At 50.2% G+C, this 19,053-nt stretch overlaps 1 protein-coding gene across 1 annotated transcript in view; it reads left to right on the top strand.

Annotated features, from left to right (window-relative positions):
* Nucleotides 1-19,053, top strand: part of LOC136573217 (scaffold attachment factor B2-like) — a 74,702-nt gene that overhangs the window by 30,872 nt on the left and 24,777 nt on the right. The window contains 5 exon segments of the mRNA XM_066574499.1: nucleotides 1,044-1,180; nucleotides 1,614-1,904; nucleotides 8,129-8,263; nucleotides 11,759-11,795; nucleotides 14,179-14,273. Of these exon segments, the coding sequence (XP_066430596.1) occupies nucleotides 1,044-1,180; nucleotides 1,614-1,904; nucleotides 8,129-8,263; nucleotides 11,759-11,795; nucleotides 14,179-14,273 (695 nt within the window).

Genomic DNA, 19,053 nt, shown 5'->3' with positions numbered 1-19,053 from the left:
GTCACCCGAGTCACCCTCTTACTAGTACACAGTGATGTATGGAATACAATGCCGATGGAAGGGGGGGGCTCCTATATGCTGCGGCTGCTGACGGCCGGGGGCGGGCTCCTGTGGGCAGCGGCGGCCGGGGGCGGGCTCCTGTGGGCAGCGGCGGCCGGGGGCGGGCTCCTGTGGGCAGCGGCGGCCGGGGGCGCGCTCCTGTGGGCAGCGGCGGCCGGGGGCGCGCTCCTGTGGGCAGCGGCGGCCGGGGGCGCGCTCCTGTGGGCAGCGGCGGCCGGGGGCGCGCTCCTGTGGGCAGCGGCGGCCGGGGGCGCGCTCCTGTGGGCAGCGGCGGCCGGGGGCGCGCTCCTGTGGGCAGCGGCGGCCGGGGGCGCGCTCCTGTGGGCAGCGGCGGCCGGGGGCGCGCTCCTGTGGGCAGCGGCGGCCGGGGGCGCGCTCCTGTGGGCAGCGGCGGCCGGGGGCGCGCTCCTGTGGGCAGCGGCGGCCGGGGGCGCGCTCCTGTGGGCAGAGGCGGCCGGGGGCGCGCTCCTGTGGGCAGCGGCGGCCGGGGGCGGGCTCCTGTGGGCAGCGGCGGCCGGGGGGCGGGCTCCTGTGGGCAGCGGCGGCCGGGGGGCGGGCTCCTGTGGGCAGCCGGGGGGCGGGCTCCTGTGGGCCGCGGCGGCCGACGGGCGGGCTCCTGTGGGCCGCGGCGGCCGACGGGCGGGCTCCTGTGGGCCGCGGCGGCCGACGGGCGGGCTCCTGTGGGCCGCGGCGGCCGACGGGCGGGCTCCTGTGGGCCGCGGCGGCCGACGGGCGGGCTCCTGTGGGCCGCGGCGGCCGACGGGCGGGGGGGTGGCTTCTAAGCCCATATGGTGTGAGAGAAGTACCGCCGCTATCCTGCAGCTCTTGACAGCACTGTACACACACCTTTTAGTGGAATGCTCTTCATACCTGTATATGCTACATGTAAAGCAAGAACCAGTAAAGAAGCGTCGCAGCATCTCTGACTACTTCTATGCTAAGTATTGTTTGCCGTTAGAGCCGTCCTTCTTACTGTACTTTAGAGCTCCAAGAGTCGGGACCGAAAATCTGGCAGTAAAGAGAAGAGGGAGATACTGTCCTTCGATAAGATTAAAGAGCAGAGGGAGCGAGAGCGCCAGAGGCAGAGAGAGCGAGAGATAAGGGAGATGGAGAGACAACGGTACGTCTGCCTACGTTGGAGGGAACTGTAGAGATGTTAAAAATGGCCAAATGTCGGGGTTTTGGGGGGTTGGAGTTGGGTTTGGTAAACTTGGGCCTAAAGTGCGTTGGTCATGAAGTAGTGACGCCTATAAATAAGGGCGCTCCTAAATCGCTGCACTCTGAAATATCCCGCTAGTTATATTGGTGCCTGCCCATGGATAGCCTCCTGTGTTGGCACAGCGCACAAGTGGGTGCCGCAGCGCTGCAAGGCTTTATCCTAGCTCCACTCACATGTGTAACACTTGAGATGTTGGTTTTCTGCAAGCTCCTATGTTGTTCAGCTCTTGTAGATGGCAGGATGGATCTTCGGACTGACGGACATGCATGAGACGGTCATAGGGGATCTCTGGGGAAGTCGTTCTAACCTGATGATCTGTTTTGCATCTCTCCAGAGAAAGGGATAAACGTGTGAGGGAACGAGTACTTATGGTTCGGGAAAGAGAAGAGCGAGAGAGGTTACGAAGAGAGCGCGTTAGGCTGGAAATTGAAAGAGAGCGTCTCGAAAGAGAGCGAATGGAGCGTGAAAGTCTGGAAAGAGAAAGGATGCGTATCGAAGAAGAAAGGCGTATCGAGCAGGATCGCATCCAAAGAGAGAGAGAGGAGCTGCATCGCCAACAAGAATGGCTGCGGTACGAGCAGGACCGGCGACCAGGAGCGAGAAGGCCCTACGATATGGATTTAAGGTAAACTCTTCAAACCTCCGCTTTAACCCTGCTCCATTCTGGTTTCCCTTTCGAGTGACCACACTAGAGGCGGAGATCGAACGGTTCTTGTAGGAGTGCTTACAGGTTTGGCTGTAGGACCGGTTTCTCCTGCACTCCATGTATTTGGAGGCCATCTGACTGGAGTAAGTCTTCACTTAGCCTGGATATTCTCCCCCTTCTCCTCTCTTTGTCCTAGTGACTGGTCATTCCCTGCTGTGTAGGAGATTCCACCAGTGGCATGCTCCATGGCCTGTCCTTGGGGGCAGGCCATGCTTGTCTTCCCTTAGTCGCAGCAAGTACTGACAGTACGTGGCCACCATGTTGGTGCAGCTTCAGCATGGAGTGTTGGAGCACCGGAAATGCATAACAGATGCCGTCAATAGGGAAGCATGGGGTGAGTTGGAGAAGGGAGGTATCCAGCCAGCCCCTTGTTGGAAACGTCTGCATCAGACACCTCAGTGATTGCTGAGGTCCGCTATACCTGCTCTATATGAAATGATGCGGGGCACAGTTCATCCAGGCTTTAGCCTTCATGGCTCGCCCCACAGTATCATGGGATGGCCTTAAAAGGACACACACAAGCCCAGCATTTGTAGGAAGAAGCTTCCGCCCTACTCCACTTTACGCATGGGAAGTGGCTGGTCTGCGGCGTTCCTGTACAACTCCTTTAGGGGTATATTCATTTGAAAGGTTCTGGTTCTGTGAAGACATTTTTAAAAGTCTCTTTAGAACCTCTGAATCCGAATCTACACACAAAATTCTCAAGTAGTTGGGATTCTGTAGTCATTAGTGGGGATTGTGTACAAACCTCAAAAGAAGAAGTGGCTCATAGTGTCCGTACAGACAAGCGCCTCGGTGTTGTATCTTCAGAGCCAGGCCCAACCCCCGGGGGTCTATGCAGATGATGTCTCTGTGCCCTATCTGGGCAACGTTCTCCTGGTGGATCACACAGAGGAAAGGGGGCTATAGAAATACTGTCCAGTTTTGGGTGACGACCTTCTAGCCATCTTCTCGCCCAGTACAGCTGCATCCTCCCCATTGAGATGGCGCCCGTCTATACGGTAGAGCCTGTAGCCAACAGCAAAGTCAGCCCAGTTCTCCAGGAACCTGAAGCCCTCCTTCCTGCACCAACTCTGGGGCCACTTGTTTACCCCCTAATCTCCCACTGCCTTTCTGGTGTTGCATGTGGTACAGGTAGTATTCCAAAAGATACTATGTTGGAGGTCCTTGTCCTAAACAATCATTTTAAGGACCTTCCACCTCCCTCTAACTTTGTCATTGATGCCAATGTACACCATGACCGCTGGATCCTCATCACCCCCTCCCAGTAATCTGTCAACCGGATCTGCAATGTCACCATGAGTGTCAGGAAGACAACAGTCTGGGCCACAATCCCGTCTTTGTGGCAGATTGCTCTGTTTTTCCCCTGAACACTTCTGTTGGGATAATTGCAGAATCCTTTTCCAGGAGGTGCCCAGAGATGAATGCCTCCGAATCAGCTGACCTCATCCCACATTTACAGACCGCTACAGGAGTCATGGTACCTCCACCCATTGTAGAAATGCAGTACCGAATGTGGCCTTAAGGGGGACGGAGAGCAGCTTGAAGAAACCCAATCAGAGGGAGGGGCTGCTCTCATTTACCCCTTTAGTGACCAAGCCTGTTTGCCCCTTAGTGATGGAGCCGCTGTTGGTGCTTAGTGACGTATCTCTTTAACATGGAATAACTCCGTAAAGGTTCTGCAGATCCAACTGATTCTGACATTGTTTATTCGCCACATGTTGTACTTCATTTAGGTGGTAGAAATAGACCGATAGAACTTGTGAATATTTTTTAAAAGCGTCAAAATTTTAGGAAAAAAAAATATTTCCATCTGTTTCCTTTATTCTGGATGCACATTTGAAAAGCTTTTATTTTTTTAACCATTTAGGAGACATACAAATGTAACGTTACCAACATTGAGGACCACTTTGTTTTCCTGCACCAAGCCAAGATTGCAAAGGCTCCTAGGTGTCAGAATGATAGAGACCCCACACATGACCCCATTTTATAAACTACACCCCTTAATGTATTCACTGAGGGGGTCCGGAGGATTTTGACCCCACTGCTTCTTTTCAGGAATGAATGCAATTTAGAGGAGAAAAAAATAAAAATGTCATCCTTTTTGCATATATGTCATTTTAAAGACAGTTTTGTTTTTTTTCTATAGTGCACATGAAAATGAGGATTTACACCCCAAAATGGATCCCCCTGTTTGTCCGGTGTTCAGAGATATACCAATTGTGGCCCTAATATTATGTCTTTATGCACAACGGGGCCCAAACCGAAAGGAGCAGCCGGGGGCTTTCAGAACAGACATTTTGCTTGAAGGTGTTTCAGGCCCCATTGCCCGCTTGTAGATCCAAAATTATGGAGAACCGCCACAAATGACCCCATTCTGAACACTAGACCCCCTAACGCATTCATCTAGGGGTGTACTGTGTATTTAGACGCCACGGTTTTTGAATGAATCTGAGCAAAGCAGAAGGAAAAAATTACGATTTTCATTTTTCTGGCAATTCTGTAATTTTATAAAGTTTTTTTTTTTTGTACAGCACACATATGAATGAAGATTTTCACCCCAAAATGGATCCCCCTGTTTGTCTCATGTCCAGAACCATCCCCATTGGGGCCCTAATAGTATGTCTGTATGCACAACGGGGCCCAAACCGAAAGGAGCATCAAACGTCAACTGTTTTCAATCTTTAAGTAATCGCCATTATACATTGGATAACGGCGATCATGCAACCAGAGAACGCTCGCCGCGGCCCCCCTCACTGCTCCAGGCTCTGTTACCTTTAGTAGCCAGGAGCAAGGAGATTTTAACTTTATCATACTTTTTACAACTGTTCTGTGATCGCCATTATCCATTGGATAGTGGCGATCACGGGCTCAGAGATCACCATACCCCATGGTTATCCGCCCCCCCACCGCCGTACCCCATGGTTATCCGCTCCCCACCGCCGTACCCCATGGTTATCTGCCCCCCCCCCCCACCGCCGTACCCCATGGTTATCCGCCCCCCCACCGCCGTACCCCATGGTTATCCGCTCCCCACCGCCGTACCCCATGGTTATCTGCCCCCCCCCCCACCGCCGTACCCCATGGTTATCCGCGGCCCCCCCCCCCCCCGCCATACTACATGGTTATCTGCCCCCCCCCCCCCCCCCCGCCGTACTACATGGTTATCCGCCCCACCGCCGTACCCCATGGTTGTCCGCCCCCCCCCCCACCGCGTACCCCATGGTTGTCCGTGTCCCCCACCGCCGTACCCCATGGTTGTCGTCACTATAGAGGAGTTTATGCTACCACTCCATTGGTGCCCTGTATTTGGGGAATTCAGCCGTCTCTGGGATAAGAACCTAGATCTGTTTTTCACCGTTACAGCGGAGAATGCCAGTCGGTTCTAGAGTTTAACATTAGGCATCCGGAGAACAAACAGCAATATTCTTGTCACCCCCTGGTTTGAGGGCAGATCATGCCTCGCTCTTAATGCTTGTACATCTCTAACTGCTGTTGAATTGGAAAAATACGGGTCCAGATCTGTTTTAGATCTCTTTGCCCTCTCGGGCTCAAACATACCCTCCAGTAACCCAATGGCATCTGGCTGAATATCCCCCCTTGCATGTTGTTGGTGCCCGGGTCAGCAGGTGGCTTGGTTGACCGTGATGGTGGTTCCCAACGCTTTATTACCTGGGACTCATCGTCACGTACATAGAGGCCATAAATGATTTGTAGAAGTGTTACAATGTAACACAAAATCACTTCCACTTCAGGAATATCAGTCTGTCCTGTTAGGAGGCACAGTGATTCTGAATCTGTTTCACCCAAATGAGCGCCAGAGAAAGAACAGCAAGAAACCCCATAAAGAAATGGTCACAATTACTCTGTCCTTATCCTACCGGGCTGAGTGTCCTTGTCTCTACCGGTAGCATGGGGCCATACTTGAAATCCCCCTCCCCCCAGAGGGAAGGCGATGGTGGGGAGGATACTCTGCTGGAGCCGGACTACCCCTCTACGGACATCAGGAGGTAAGTATGCATTTTATTTTGTTCTTCCTGCACCGGGCGTTTCCCCCTGTAGTTCAGAGACCGCAGCTGCTACCAGCACCGAAGCAGCGCCTCCTTCAGAAACAGGTTTGCTCCTTGCGTATGCATCACGCGATGACTATCCGTCACTGCATGAGGGTGCTGGGACTAATAGTAGCGGCCTTCAAGGCAGTCCCATTCGCTCAGTTCCACTCCCGGCCCCTGCAGTGGACTATCTTGTTGAGGTGGGACAGGTCAGTGACCTCGCTCGATCAGAAGATCAGAATAGCGCCGAAGACGCAACACGCCCTACGGTGGTGGCTGAAATCCCCCCAGATTCATCTGGGCCGATCCTTTCGGTGGCAGATCCTGACCACAGACACCAGTCTTTCTGGCTGGGGATGGACCCTACGGAACCTGGTGGCCCAGGGAACCTGGACCGGGCAGGAAGCCCTACTACCGATCAATGTCCTGGAACTTCGGGCCATATTCCGGTCACTGCAACACTTCTCTCCGCAGCTGAAGGGTCACCCAGTCCGGATCCAGACGGACAACGCGACTACACCCACGGTCTTGGCTGTGTCCCCCAATGAACAAGATGAGAAAGAGATTTTACGGTAAGTACCAAAAATCCTCCTATTAAAATGACACAATTAGCTAAAAAATGAAAATTGTGTGTTTTTTTTGTTCCCCCCCCCCCCCCCCCCCCCCCTTCTGCTTTACTCAAATTCATTCAAAAATTGTGGGCTCAAAATACACAGTACACCCCTAGATGTATTCGTTAAGGGGTCTAGCTTTCAAAATGGGGTCATTTGTGGGTTCTCTTTGCTTTTGGCAGTTTAATGATTCTACAAGTGAGCAATGAGGCCTGGAATGTATTCAGTTGTGCCCTGAAATCCAACGGTGTTCCTCCATTATAGGCCGAGCCGTGTGTCCAGTAAGCAGATTGGGGCTACAATGGGTGTGTTTCTGAACATGGGAGAAACAGGGGGATCCCTTTTGGGGTGTATGTCTTCCTTCATGTGTGTGCTGTACAAAAAAAGCTGTTTATAAAATGACAGAATTGCCGAAGAAACGAAAATCACAATTTTTTCCCTTCTGCTTTGCATGAATTCATTCAAAAACTGTAGGGTCATAATACACAGTACACCCCTAGATAAATGTGTTAAGGGGTCTAGTTTTCAAAATGGGGTCATTTGTGGGGTTCTCCATTGTTTTGGCCGCTCAAGGGCTCTACAATCGGGCAATGGGGCCTGAAACACCTTCAAGGAAAATGTCTGTTCTGAAGCCACCGGCTTCTCCTTTTCATTTTGGGCCCCATTGTGCATACGGACATAAGATTAGGGCCACAATGGGTGTGTTTCTGAACACGGGACAAACGGGGATCCATTTTGGGGTGTCAATCCTCATTTTTCATGTGCTCTATAGGAAAAAAATGTCTTTAAAATGACATAAATGCAAAAATGTGAAGTTTTATTTTTTCTCTTCTAAATTGCATTGACTCCTGAAAAAAAGCAGTGGGGTCAAAATCCTCCGGACCCCCTCAGTCAACACATTAAGGGGTGTAGTTTATAAAATGGGGCCATGTGTGGGGTATCTATCATTCTGACATCTAGGAGCCTTTACAATCTTGGCTTGGTGCAGGAAAACAGTGTTCCTCAATGGTGTAATGTTACATTTGTACGTCTCCTAAATGGTTAAAAAACGTGCATCCAGAATAAAGTAAACAGATGGAAATATATATCTTAGCAAAAGTTTGCACCGTATGTTTCCACATATTTGAGATATTACAGTTGAAAATGTGAAAAAATGATAATTTTTTCAAAATGTTCCCAATTTTGGCACTTTTAATAAATATTCATAAATTCTATCAGTCTATTTTTACCACCTATATGAAGTACAATATGTAGGGAAAAAACACATGTCAGAATCACTTGGATATGCAGAACCTTTACAGAGTTATTCTATGTTAAAGTGACACATGGCAGATTTCCAAAATTTGGCTCCATCACTAAGGCGCGAACAGGCATGGTCACTAATGGGTTAAGCGTAATTTCTGAGCTTTCTGGTAAATTGAGCTCATTCTGTCGCTCGGTTCTTGTCTGATCCCTGCTGTCATCTGTTCCCTATTGACAGGGATGATCCTTACTGGCTCGAGTCCAAGAGAATGGCTTTAGATGACCGATATCATGACTTTGGAAGACCGGACCGATATCATGATTTTGATAGCAGAGACCGCGGTCGGTTCATGGATCACCTGCATATGGACAGGTAACAGTCATGCCGCCATTATCTGTAGCGTTCTCCTCTTCTGGTCATTGTACTTCGTTGGCAGAGTGATTTGAGGCTCGTCACCGCAGCTTCTCCCATGTATATTCACGTCCTGCTAGCGTTTGTTCATAATGCTAAAGTTTAAAATGCGTATTTTTCTTTCCTTATTTGAATAATCTAATTATGGCTCGTCCAGAAGAGTGGGCGAGATCCACCAAAACAAAGTGGTGCCCGCTTCGGCTACAATTATGAGTGATCTAATTATGGCTCGTCCAGAAGAGTGGGCGAGATCCACCAAAACAAAGTGATGCCCGCTTCGGCTACAATTATGAGTGATCTAATTATGGCTCGTCCAGAAGAGTGGGCGAGATCCACCAAAACAAAGTGATGCCCGCTTCGGCTACAATTATGAGTAATCTAATTATGGCTCGTCCAGAAGAGTGGGCGAGATCCACCAAAATAAAGTGATGCCCGCTTCGGCTACAATTATGAGTAATCTAATTATGGCTCGTCCAGAAGTGTGGGCGAGATCCACCAAAACAAAGTGATGCCCGCTTCGGCTTCAATTATGAGTGATCTAATTATGGCTGGTCCAGAAGTGTGGGCGAGATCCACCAAAACAAAGTGATGCCCGCTTCGGCTTCAATTATGAGTGATCTAATTATGGCTCGTCCAGAAGAGTGGGCGAGATCCACCAAAACAAAGTGATGCCCGCTTCGGCTACAATTATGAGTAATCTAATTATGGCTGGTCCAGAAGAGTGGGCGAAATCCACCAAAACAAAGTGATGCCCGCTTCGGCTACAATTATGAGTGATCTAATTATGGCTCGTCCAGAAGAGTGGGCGAGATCCACCAAAATAAAGTGATGCCCGCTTCGGCTACAATTATGAGTAATCTAATTATGGCTCGTCCAGAAGTGTGGGCGAGATCCACCAAAATAAAGTGGTGCCCGCTTCGGCTACAATTATGAGTAATCTAATTATGGCTCGTCCAGAAGTGTGGGCGAGATCCACCAAAACAAAGTGATGCCCGCTTCGGCTACAATTATGAGTGATCTAATTATGGCTCGTCCAGAAGAGTGGGCGAGATCCACCAAAACAAAGTGATGCCCGCTTCGGCTACAATTATGAGTAATCTAATTATGGCTCGTCCAGAAGAGTGGGCGAGATCCACCAAAATAAAGTGATGCCCGCTTCGGCTACAATTATGAGTAATCTAATTATGGCTCGTCCAGAAGTGTGGGCGAGATCCACCAAAACAAAGTGATGCCCGCTTCGGCTTCAATTATGAGTGATCTAATTATGGCTGGTCCAGAAGTGTGGGCGAGATCCACCAAAACAAAGTGATGCCCGCTTCGGCTTCAATTATGAGTGATCTAATTATGGCTCGTCCAGAAGAGTGGGCGAGATCCACCAAAACAAAGTGATGCCCGCTTCGGCTACAATTATGAGTAATCTAATTATGGCTGGTCCAGAAGAGTGGGCGAAATCCACCAAAACAAAGTGATGCCCGCTTCGGCTACAATTATGAGTGATCTAATTATGGCTCGTCCAGAAGAGTGGGCGAGATCCACCAAAATAAAGTGATGCCCGCTTCGGCTACAATTATGAGTAATCTAATTATGGCTCGTCCAGAAGTGTGGGCGAGATCCACCAAAATAAAGTGGTGCCCGCTTCGGCTACAATTATGAGTAATCTAATTATGGCTCGTCCAGAAGTGTGGGCGAGATCCACCAAAATAAAGTGGTGCCCGCTTCGGCTACAATTACTGATTGCACGGATACCGCATGGAAGCAAAGTTCTGCAAGAATTATGTGAAAAGGGATGTGAAAAGGCAGAGACCCTCATGATCGCACCACAAACCTGAGGCGGAGAAGGCAAGAGAATAACAAAAAGCCCCCTACCTCTGCTTCCCATTGTGTAGGCCATGAGAAGCTCTGGGCATCTCATTGAGCTCATAACATCTCATATCAGTCAGGAAGGAACTGCGTTTGGGGACCCAGACTGGTTTGCCATCGGAGGAGGAGTGCGCCAAGGGTGCCTTTTGACACCGTGTCTATTCAGCATGTATGTTGAGGTGGCTATGAGGAAAATTGGCTTGAAAATAGGAGGGCGAAGCATCAACTGTCTGCGATATGCTAATAACACAGAAAGTCAAGATGATCTACAACAGTTCATAATGGCAGTCAAAGCAAGAAGTGAGCTGCAAGGTCTCGTCTTAAAGAACAGAAAGACAAAGATCCTGACAACCCCTGGAAGTGGTGGAACCACCTTCAGCGTTAATGAAGAGACTGATGCTGACCCAGGTTACGTATGCTGCGAGGACTGGCGCCGGCCATGTGGCTCTGCCAGGAATGGCCAAGATCAGTCTCCGAACCAAGCTGCTCCTTGTGAAAGCCGGACACTTATAAAGGAGTCAGCAGGGACTTGGATGCTTCTGGTGCTGCAGAGGAACGCTTCGCATCCCGCGGACAGCAAGACTCGCTAACGAGGACGTACTAGATCCTCTCCAGCCAAAAACATCCCTCGAGGCGAAGATGGCAGAACAAGAGCTTATTTTATACACCTCGTGAGCAAAACGCCTAGAGAAGGATTATACTGGGATGTGTCGGAGGTCTTCAGAGAACGGGCTGCTGAGACCCCATCATGGCGGACACAGGCATGCCTATTCACAAGAAGCTCTACGAATATGCGGAGAGTTGGTCCATTGGGCCATCGAGTCGGCAACCACTGAACAGTTCATCATCATGAATATGATCATTGTAGCGTTTGCTGTGCCCCATGCAGTTAGATGATGGATCCCAGTAGGCCTTGCGCCACAAATGTATCTAACGGGCTCTTACTTCTGGACGCCATAAGATGCCTCGGCAGTGAGTTATATACAGCAGGGGTGCATCTTCTTGGGTCATGTTCATACGACCGTAAGGTTCACTGTCGGGCTGTCAATGTTTGGTTCGGATGCAAGGATGGATGGATGGATGGATGTGTGGTTTTAACTTTTTCTTCTTTACTGCTGCCCATTCATTGTAATGGGTGGGGCCGGGAGCGATGGCTGAGGAGTTCAATGGAAGTGGGAAGGGCCTGGACAGGAGGTGGGCGGGGCCAGGAGAGTACTTTTTTTGTTCTCCTGTCAGCAGGAGTGCGCACACAGAGCGGAGAGGCACAGGGCATTGTGGGAAGGCAGCACGACGGCGACATCTTTGAAACCTGCTTACAGTATCCGATTACAAAGTAAGGAGCCGACCTCCCAGCTGATCGTCCTGCCGGCTGCTCCCCCTATCCTGTGCTTTATAATGCCTGGTGAAAGGGAAGCGGCATTATTATAAAACAATTCGCTCTGCGCGGCCGACGGCCCCTTTAAGTGCACTCTCTGACCTGCATGTCTTGTATTTTAATCATGTTGACTGTTTCCTTTGGATGCGAACGAGCCGCTCAGTAACATGAAATGAGTCCCAGATGTAAATACTGAACAGTAAAACCCATTTGTTTTGTAGGAGAGACGATTCCAGATCTGGCATGGGGGGCCGAGAGGTGAGTATAGTCGGAGGGTTAGAGCTGCTTTATGATGAGTGAGATGGGACGCATGAAGAACACGCCATGTAATACTTCTCACATCCCTTATAATGGGAAGGAGAACCCTCGGCTATAAATATAAGGCATCAGAAACGGAAACCTCGCGGCCCGACAATATTGTACAAGATGCCTCCATCCGTCCGTGTGAGAGGAGCGCAGCGTATTCTAGTCGGCAGCGGCTTTATCCCAGTCGTCTTTCTGCTTCCGTTCAAGTACAATGGGGCTCTAGTTAGCCACTGCCAGAAATCTTGGGGGGATGTTGAAGGAAACTGATACAAAAGTATCAACAGTAAAATGTGTCCAATAGGAATCTGACCTGAAAGGTTCCACATAAGGAAGCCGCCGCTGACCCCAAACTGCCCCAAAGCTCCTCCTGGCTTCCAGCTGCCCATGGGGAAGTGGCCTCCAGCCTAATAAAGCAAGGAGGGAGCGGTTTGGCCATAATGACCAGCGCTGCATGTGGTGGGACTTTACAAGCCACAGAACACCATCGCAGCTGTGAAGCACAGCAGGCGGCAGCAGAACTGTGGGGGGGCTTCTCCGCAGCCCGGACTGCTGCATGTCAGAATAGATGGGATTATCAGCAAGGAAAATGATGTGAGATGTTGCTTCAGTGTCTCCACATCAGCCTGGATGTTAAAGCTTGGGTGACAAGGACCCCAAGGCATCCTTCAATGTCCCTGTAGGGGCCTCTAATCCCTAATATAATGCACTGTAATACTTCTGTACTGCAGTGCATTATTGCTCACAGTAGTGATCACAGGCCACGGCAGACCTGGGCACCAGCGTATGGCGTCTGATTGCCATGGCAGCTCATCGACCCTCTACGCCGATGACCTCAGCGGTAACACGCTGCCTCTGTGAACCCTTTACATGCCGTGATGTACTCGGATTAGCGATGTTCAGATCTAAGATTCTCAGCGATTCCGACTGTTGCAGTGGGAGGCCGTCTATAAGTCACCGCCGGCTCCCTTCTGAGCCCATGCCATCAACAGGACGAACGTTTATGTCCTGTTGCGTTATCTACAGAGGATATGGAGTAACTACTTGGAAGCAAGCTTTTAAAAATCGGGGTCTGTGTTGCTTCCAGAGCTTTAAATATTATGGGGGTCATTGCTCCAATCCAGGCTGGTGTTTGAGATCTGCTGCAGGCTAAAGGCCCATTTAGACATAACGACTATTGAGCAAAGTTCACTCAAAAGCCATCTTTTGAGCAATAATCGTTGTCTAAACGCGCGGCCATCGTGCACTGTTCCTTCATCGGTGATCTCTAGCAAGCTAAAATCACGGATGGCTGTTATCAGCGCCGCACGCCGATTTTCTCAGTAGGCGGTGCTGAGAGCATTCTTTCAGCTGGTATCCCGCTAGGACTTCTCAGCAGGATACCAGCTGAAAGCTCAGAGAACAAAGCAGCTGTCAGCGCTCCTGCTGTCTCTCAGAGCTATCAGCTCAGCGGGACACTGCTGATAACTGTGAGAACAAAGCAGCTGTTTTGTATATGCAAACAGCTGCTTTCTTATCGCAATCAGCAGTGTCCCACTCTGCCTGCATGAACTCAAGTATCTAATTAGCTACTTAAGAGTTATGCAAACATGATTGCTCAGAATGCCACTCACACGGTCGTTTGAGCGTATTTTGAGCGTTCATCTTTCAGTGTAAATGGGCCTTTAGTCTTCTAGAAGATGGTGGGCAGACCGGTCACAGGGAGGAGGATGGACGCAAGAAGCCCTCAAGCTGAGCTGCGATTGCACGGCCTCTGGGGTCATTTTGCCTCGCCAGACGGCCCAACCCTCATGGCTGTTGCCCCACTCGTAGCATTAGCCGCAGCGCCAGAATAGGCCCTGTAGGGGGGGCACTCTTTATAACCCACTTCTTTTTATTGACTTGATAACCAAGAGATATTCCAGTGAAGGCAGCAATATACCCCTTACATATGTGTTCAGTCTCCCTGAAACGTGCGATCGAGACCCTGTATGTGAGCCGTCCCAAATGTAGAGCAGCAGACCATTTAACATTGACCAACAGAATGGGGGGTCATTCACTTGGAGTAGTAGTGTTGGCACGGGTGGGGGTGATGCTGCCACATCTGGGGCCCACTAAAAGCTCGCTAGTACTTAGTTTGGAGGATTGCAGCAGACTTCCAGGAGAGCGTGGTCGCCTCCCCGATGGACCATTGTGCTGGTGGGGCAGAGGTGTGATGGCGCATGCAGCGCACGGACCGGATGAAAGATACAAGCTAGTGTTTACGATGCCACATAGCTCCTTTAAATGGAATTAATGAAACGGTCCCTTTAAGATGCATTAAGAACTAAACAAATACATTCCCCTCTAATTATTGTAGAACTACGCAGATCGTCATGGAAGAGAACGCCGCGATGGGTGGGGAGATTACGAGAGACGTGGCACTGGAGGGAGAGGCGTGCCCACACATGGAAGGTGGTAACATTGTACTCTCTTCTAATGGAAGATAAGGAATGGTTTTCATTGGAGGACCGCAGTGAGGGAGCCGTCCTGCCACTCCTTCCATGTGGTATCGCTTACCTCCCGATAATCCTCTGTTGTCCGTGGGTTAGGCTACATTCGGGCTTTGGTCTTTCCCTTCTGTAGTCCCGTGTTGAAAACTCTAGTGTTACATGATGGAACCAGTGGACCACCCCTACATGCTTTTTGGCACGATGCCGGACCCCCCCCCCCCCCCTTACATGCTCTTGGCACGATGCCGGACCCCCCCCCCCTCCCTTACATGCTCTTGGCACAATGCCAAACCCCCCCCCCCCCCACATGCTCTTGGCATGATGTGCCGGACCCCCCCCCCCCCTACATGCTCTTGGCACGACCCCCCCCCCCTCCTCCCCCTACATGCTCTTGCACGATACCGCCCCCCCCCCCCTCCTTCCCTACATGCTCTTGGCACGATACCGCCCCCCCCCCCCTCCTTCCCTACGTGCCCTTGGCAGGATGCCGGACCCCCCCCCCCCCCCCCCCCCCGCTACATGCCCCTGGCAGGATGACCGGACCCCCCCCCCCCCCCACATGCCCTTGGCACGATTCCGGACACCCCACCCCCCCCCCCCTACATGCCCTTGCATGATGCCGGACCCCCCCCACATGCCCTTGGCACGATGCCGGACCCCATACATGCCTTATGGCACAATGCGGCCCCCCCCATACATGCCTTTTGGCACAATGCCGCCCCCCCACCCCCCCCTACATGCCTTTTGGCACGATGACGGACCCCCCCCCCTACATGCCTTTTGGCACGATGCCGGACCCCCCCCCCCCCCCTCCCTCCCTACATGCCCTTGGCACGATGCCATCTCCTGTTTTTATCTTATTATTTTTTATGAAAAGTAAATTCTGTTGGAATGGACAAGACGCCAAAGAGGAAGCTGGGAGCGAACCGATCCGCTGACCCGTGGCTACAGATCGTTGCTAAATACTTTGTAGTGATTTTCTAATTAAAACATGGCTGGGGGGGAGAAGTGAGGTAACATGCTGATGGCTGCTCTCGGGGCTGGTGACCGGCTGCGGTTGGCATTGGGCTCTACGGGCATGTCCTCACTAAAGCCTGAGGTGGGTTTATCAAGTTGGTCTTCAGTTCTGTTGTCGTTTCCGCCCCACGGCCAATTGCTTTATTCCTGAACTCTGTAAACCCAGTAATCACGGTCCACCACAGGGGAGTTGGGAGGAGTCGGCCCGCCTTCCATCCAGGACTGAACTAAATACAAGGATTTGTTATTTAGGGCGTTCCTGGATTAGGGTCCCTGTAGTGTATGTTGGCCACATGGTTTACAGCTATAGGGAAACCCATCAAAACTGGACTGGTGAAGCAGACGGTATATAGTTATCACTTTGTGATGCCACCCCTTAAAGGGTGATCCTATGTGCCCGGTCACCGTCCGGGCAGTTGTGATTGCTACTGTAAGAGTCCGGCAGTGATAGAACGCGGCTGAAAACCAGACAAAGTCTCTGCACTCTACTGGAGGTCCAAATGGACGCTTCACACGCTTGGAAGGGCTCCAGCACACGGGCGGGTCGGACCCCACATGCGGGATTCCCGCAGCAGATCTCCACCCTCTGCCTGACCGGTGACCCCCACCATACCTGTCCTGTGTCTCTTCCTGCTACCTGCGGATTGTGCCAGCCTGTGCTCCGGCACGCATGCACAGTATAGGGGATGCAGCGCTGTCGCTGTGGCAATGCCAATGCTCTCGGCAATTGCAGAATGGCTGCGGGACGGATGGCTTCCATTGCCTAGCCTGCACAAAATCGCAGCGGTTTCTTCTCCGCTCGTGGTCAGGAAATGGTATTTTACATTGCATTCTATGGCTGCAGAATCCCGCTCTGGACCCCGCAATGCAAATCCATCTGTGGACAGGAGCCCTAACGGGAGGAGAGGGATCAGTGGGGGATCCATGGAATCCTCTGTAAGGGGCCCACAGTACATGCAACATGGATGACCTTTTTAGAAACCCCATCACGTACTGTGGGCAGAAGGACTGCACCTAATTTACTATCGTAGTGTGCAAGGCTGAAATATGGATCCAGAGGAAGCAAGAAATAACCCAATGAGGTAGAAGCCGACTCTCCTCGTTCCAGGGGGAAAATTCCTTCCCGACTCCAAATCTGATCACCGACCCTCCTGAGTATTCAGTAATATAACATGTAGTATTGTAACACTCAAGAAAGGCACCCAGAACCTCTTATATCGTATCACCATCACCGCGTCCGCAGAAGAGAGGTCCATAATCTCACTGCTCTTACAGTAAAGAACCCCCTTCTATGTTGTAGAAACCTTCTATCCTCTAGATGTAGAGAGCGCCCCCTTGCTACAGTCCTGGGTATAATAAATGGTGTGCGAGATCGAGATCTCTGTACTGACCCCTGATATATTATACATAGTTATTAGAGCGCCCCTTGTTACAGTCCTGGGTATAATAGATGATGGGAGAGATCTCTGTACTTACCCCTGATATATCTATACATAGTTATTAGTGCGCCCCCTTGTTACAGTCCTAGGTATAATAGATGATGGGAGAGATCTCTGTACTGGACCCCTGATATATCTATACATAGTTATTACAGCGCCCCCTTGTTACAGTCCTGGGTATAATAGATGATGGAAGAGATCTCTGTACTGACCCCCGATATTGCATAGATATTAGAGCGCCCCCTTTATAGTCCTGGGTATAATTACATCATGGGAGAGATCTCTGTACTGCCCCCTGATATATCTATACATAGTTATTAGAGCGCCCCCTTGTTACAGTCCTGGGTATAATAGACGGTGGGAGAGATCTCTGTACTGCCCCTGATATATCTATACATAGTTATTAGAGCGCCCCCTTGTTACAGTCCTGGGTATAATAGATGATGGGAGAGATCTCTGTACTGACCCCTGATATATCTATATATAGTTATTAGAGCACCCCCATGTTACAGTCCTGGGTATAATAGATGATGGGAGAGATCTCTGTACTGACCCCCTGATATATCTGTACATAGTTATTAGAGCGCCCCCCTTGTTACAGTCCGGAGTATAATAGATGATGGGAGAGATCTCTTGTACTGACCCCTGATATATCTATACATAGTTATTAGAGCAACCCCTTGTTACAGTCCTGGTATAATAGATGATGGAGAGATCTCTGTACTGACCCCTGATATATCTATACATACCCTTGTTACAGTCCGGAGTATAATAGATGATGGGAGAGATCTCTGTACTGACCCCTGATATATCTATACATAGTTATTAGAGCGCCCCCTTGTTACAGTCCGGGGTATAATAGATGATGGGAGAGATCTCTGTACTGACCTCTGATATATTATACATAGTTATTAGAGCCCCCTTGTTACAGTCCTGGGTATAATAGATGATGGGAGAGATCTCTGTACTGACCGCTGATATATCTATACATAGTTATTAGAGCGCCCCCTTGTTACAGTCCTGGGTATAATAGATGATGGAGAGATCTCTGTACTGACCCCTGATATATCTATACATAGTTATTAGAGCGCCCCCTTGTTACAGTCCTGGTATAATAGATGATGGGAGAGATCTCTGTACTGATCCCTGATATATCTATACATAGTTATTAGAGCGCCCCCTTGTTACAGTTCTGGGTATAATAGATAATGGGAGAGATCTCTGTACTGACCCCTGATATATCTATACATAGGTATTAGAGCGCCCCCTTGTTACTGTCCTGGTATAATAGATGATGGAAGAGATCTCTGTACTGACCCCTGATATATCTATACATAGTTATTAGAGCGCCCTCTTGTTACTGTCCGGGGTATAATAGATGATGGGAGAGATCTCTGTACTGACCCCTGATATATTATACATAGTTATGAGAGCGCCCCCTTGTTACAGTCCTGGGTATAATAGATGATGGGAGAGATCTCTGTACTGACCCCTCATATATCTATACATAGTTATTAGAGCGCCCCCTTGTTACAGTCCTGGGTGTAATAGATGATGGGAGAGATCTCTATACTGACCCCTGATATATTATACATAGTTATTAGAGCGCCCCCTTGTTACAGTCCTGGGTATAATAGATGATAGGAGAGATCTCTGTACTGACCTCTGATATATTATACATAGTTATTAGACCACCCCCTTGTTACAGTCCTGGGTATAATAGATGATGGGAGAGATCTCTGTACTGACCTCTGATATATTATACATAGTTATTAGAGCGCCCCCTTGTTACAGTCCTGGGTATAATAGATGATGAAGAGATCTCTGTACTGACCCCTGATATATCTATACATAGTTATTAGAGCGCCCCCTTGTTATAGTACTGGGTATAATAGATGATGGGAGAGATCTCTGTACTGACCCCTGATATATTATACATAGTTATTAGAGCGCCCCCTTGTTACTTTATTGGCTGCGCAAAAAATACTTTTAATGTTGAAATTCTTTTTGAAATCCTGCAGTATATGACCGATGTGTCCCATATGTACAGGTCACTTATTGCTCATGTCTGCACAGTCCACGTCTGCCCAACAGAAGCCTTTCTATACTTTTCTCTCTCGCCCCACTGGGGCAGACATGGTCCATGCAAATCAACTCCCACTCCCCCTTTGAAGAGATGCCTACCCTTACTGCGGCTCCTTCAGTTTCCCAATTCTGTGTGTGCAGAACGGTGCTGCTTGCGCGGGGGGTAGGTCAGCACTGTGCGCGGGGGGTAGGTCAGCACTG

This window comes from Eleutherodactylus coqui, chromosome 7, assembly GCF_035609145.1.
Source record: "Eleutherodactylus coqui strain aEleCoq1 chromosome 7, aEleCoq1.hap1, whole genome shotgun sequence".
Lineage (NCBI taxonomy): Eukaryota > Metazoa > Chordata > Amphibia > Anura > Eleutherodactylidae > Eleutherodactylus > Eleutherodactylus coqui.
The sequence above is the reverse complement of the archived record's forward strand: the minus strand, read 5'-3'. Positions and strand labels throughout refer to the sequence as shown.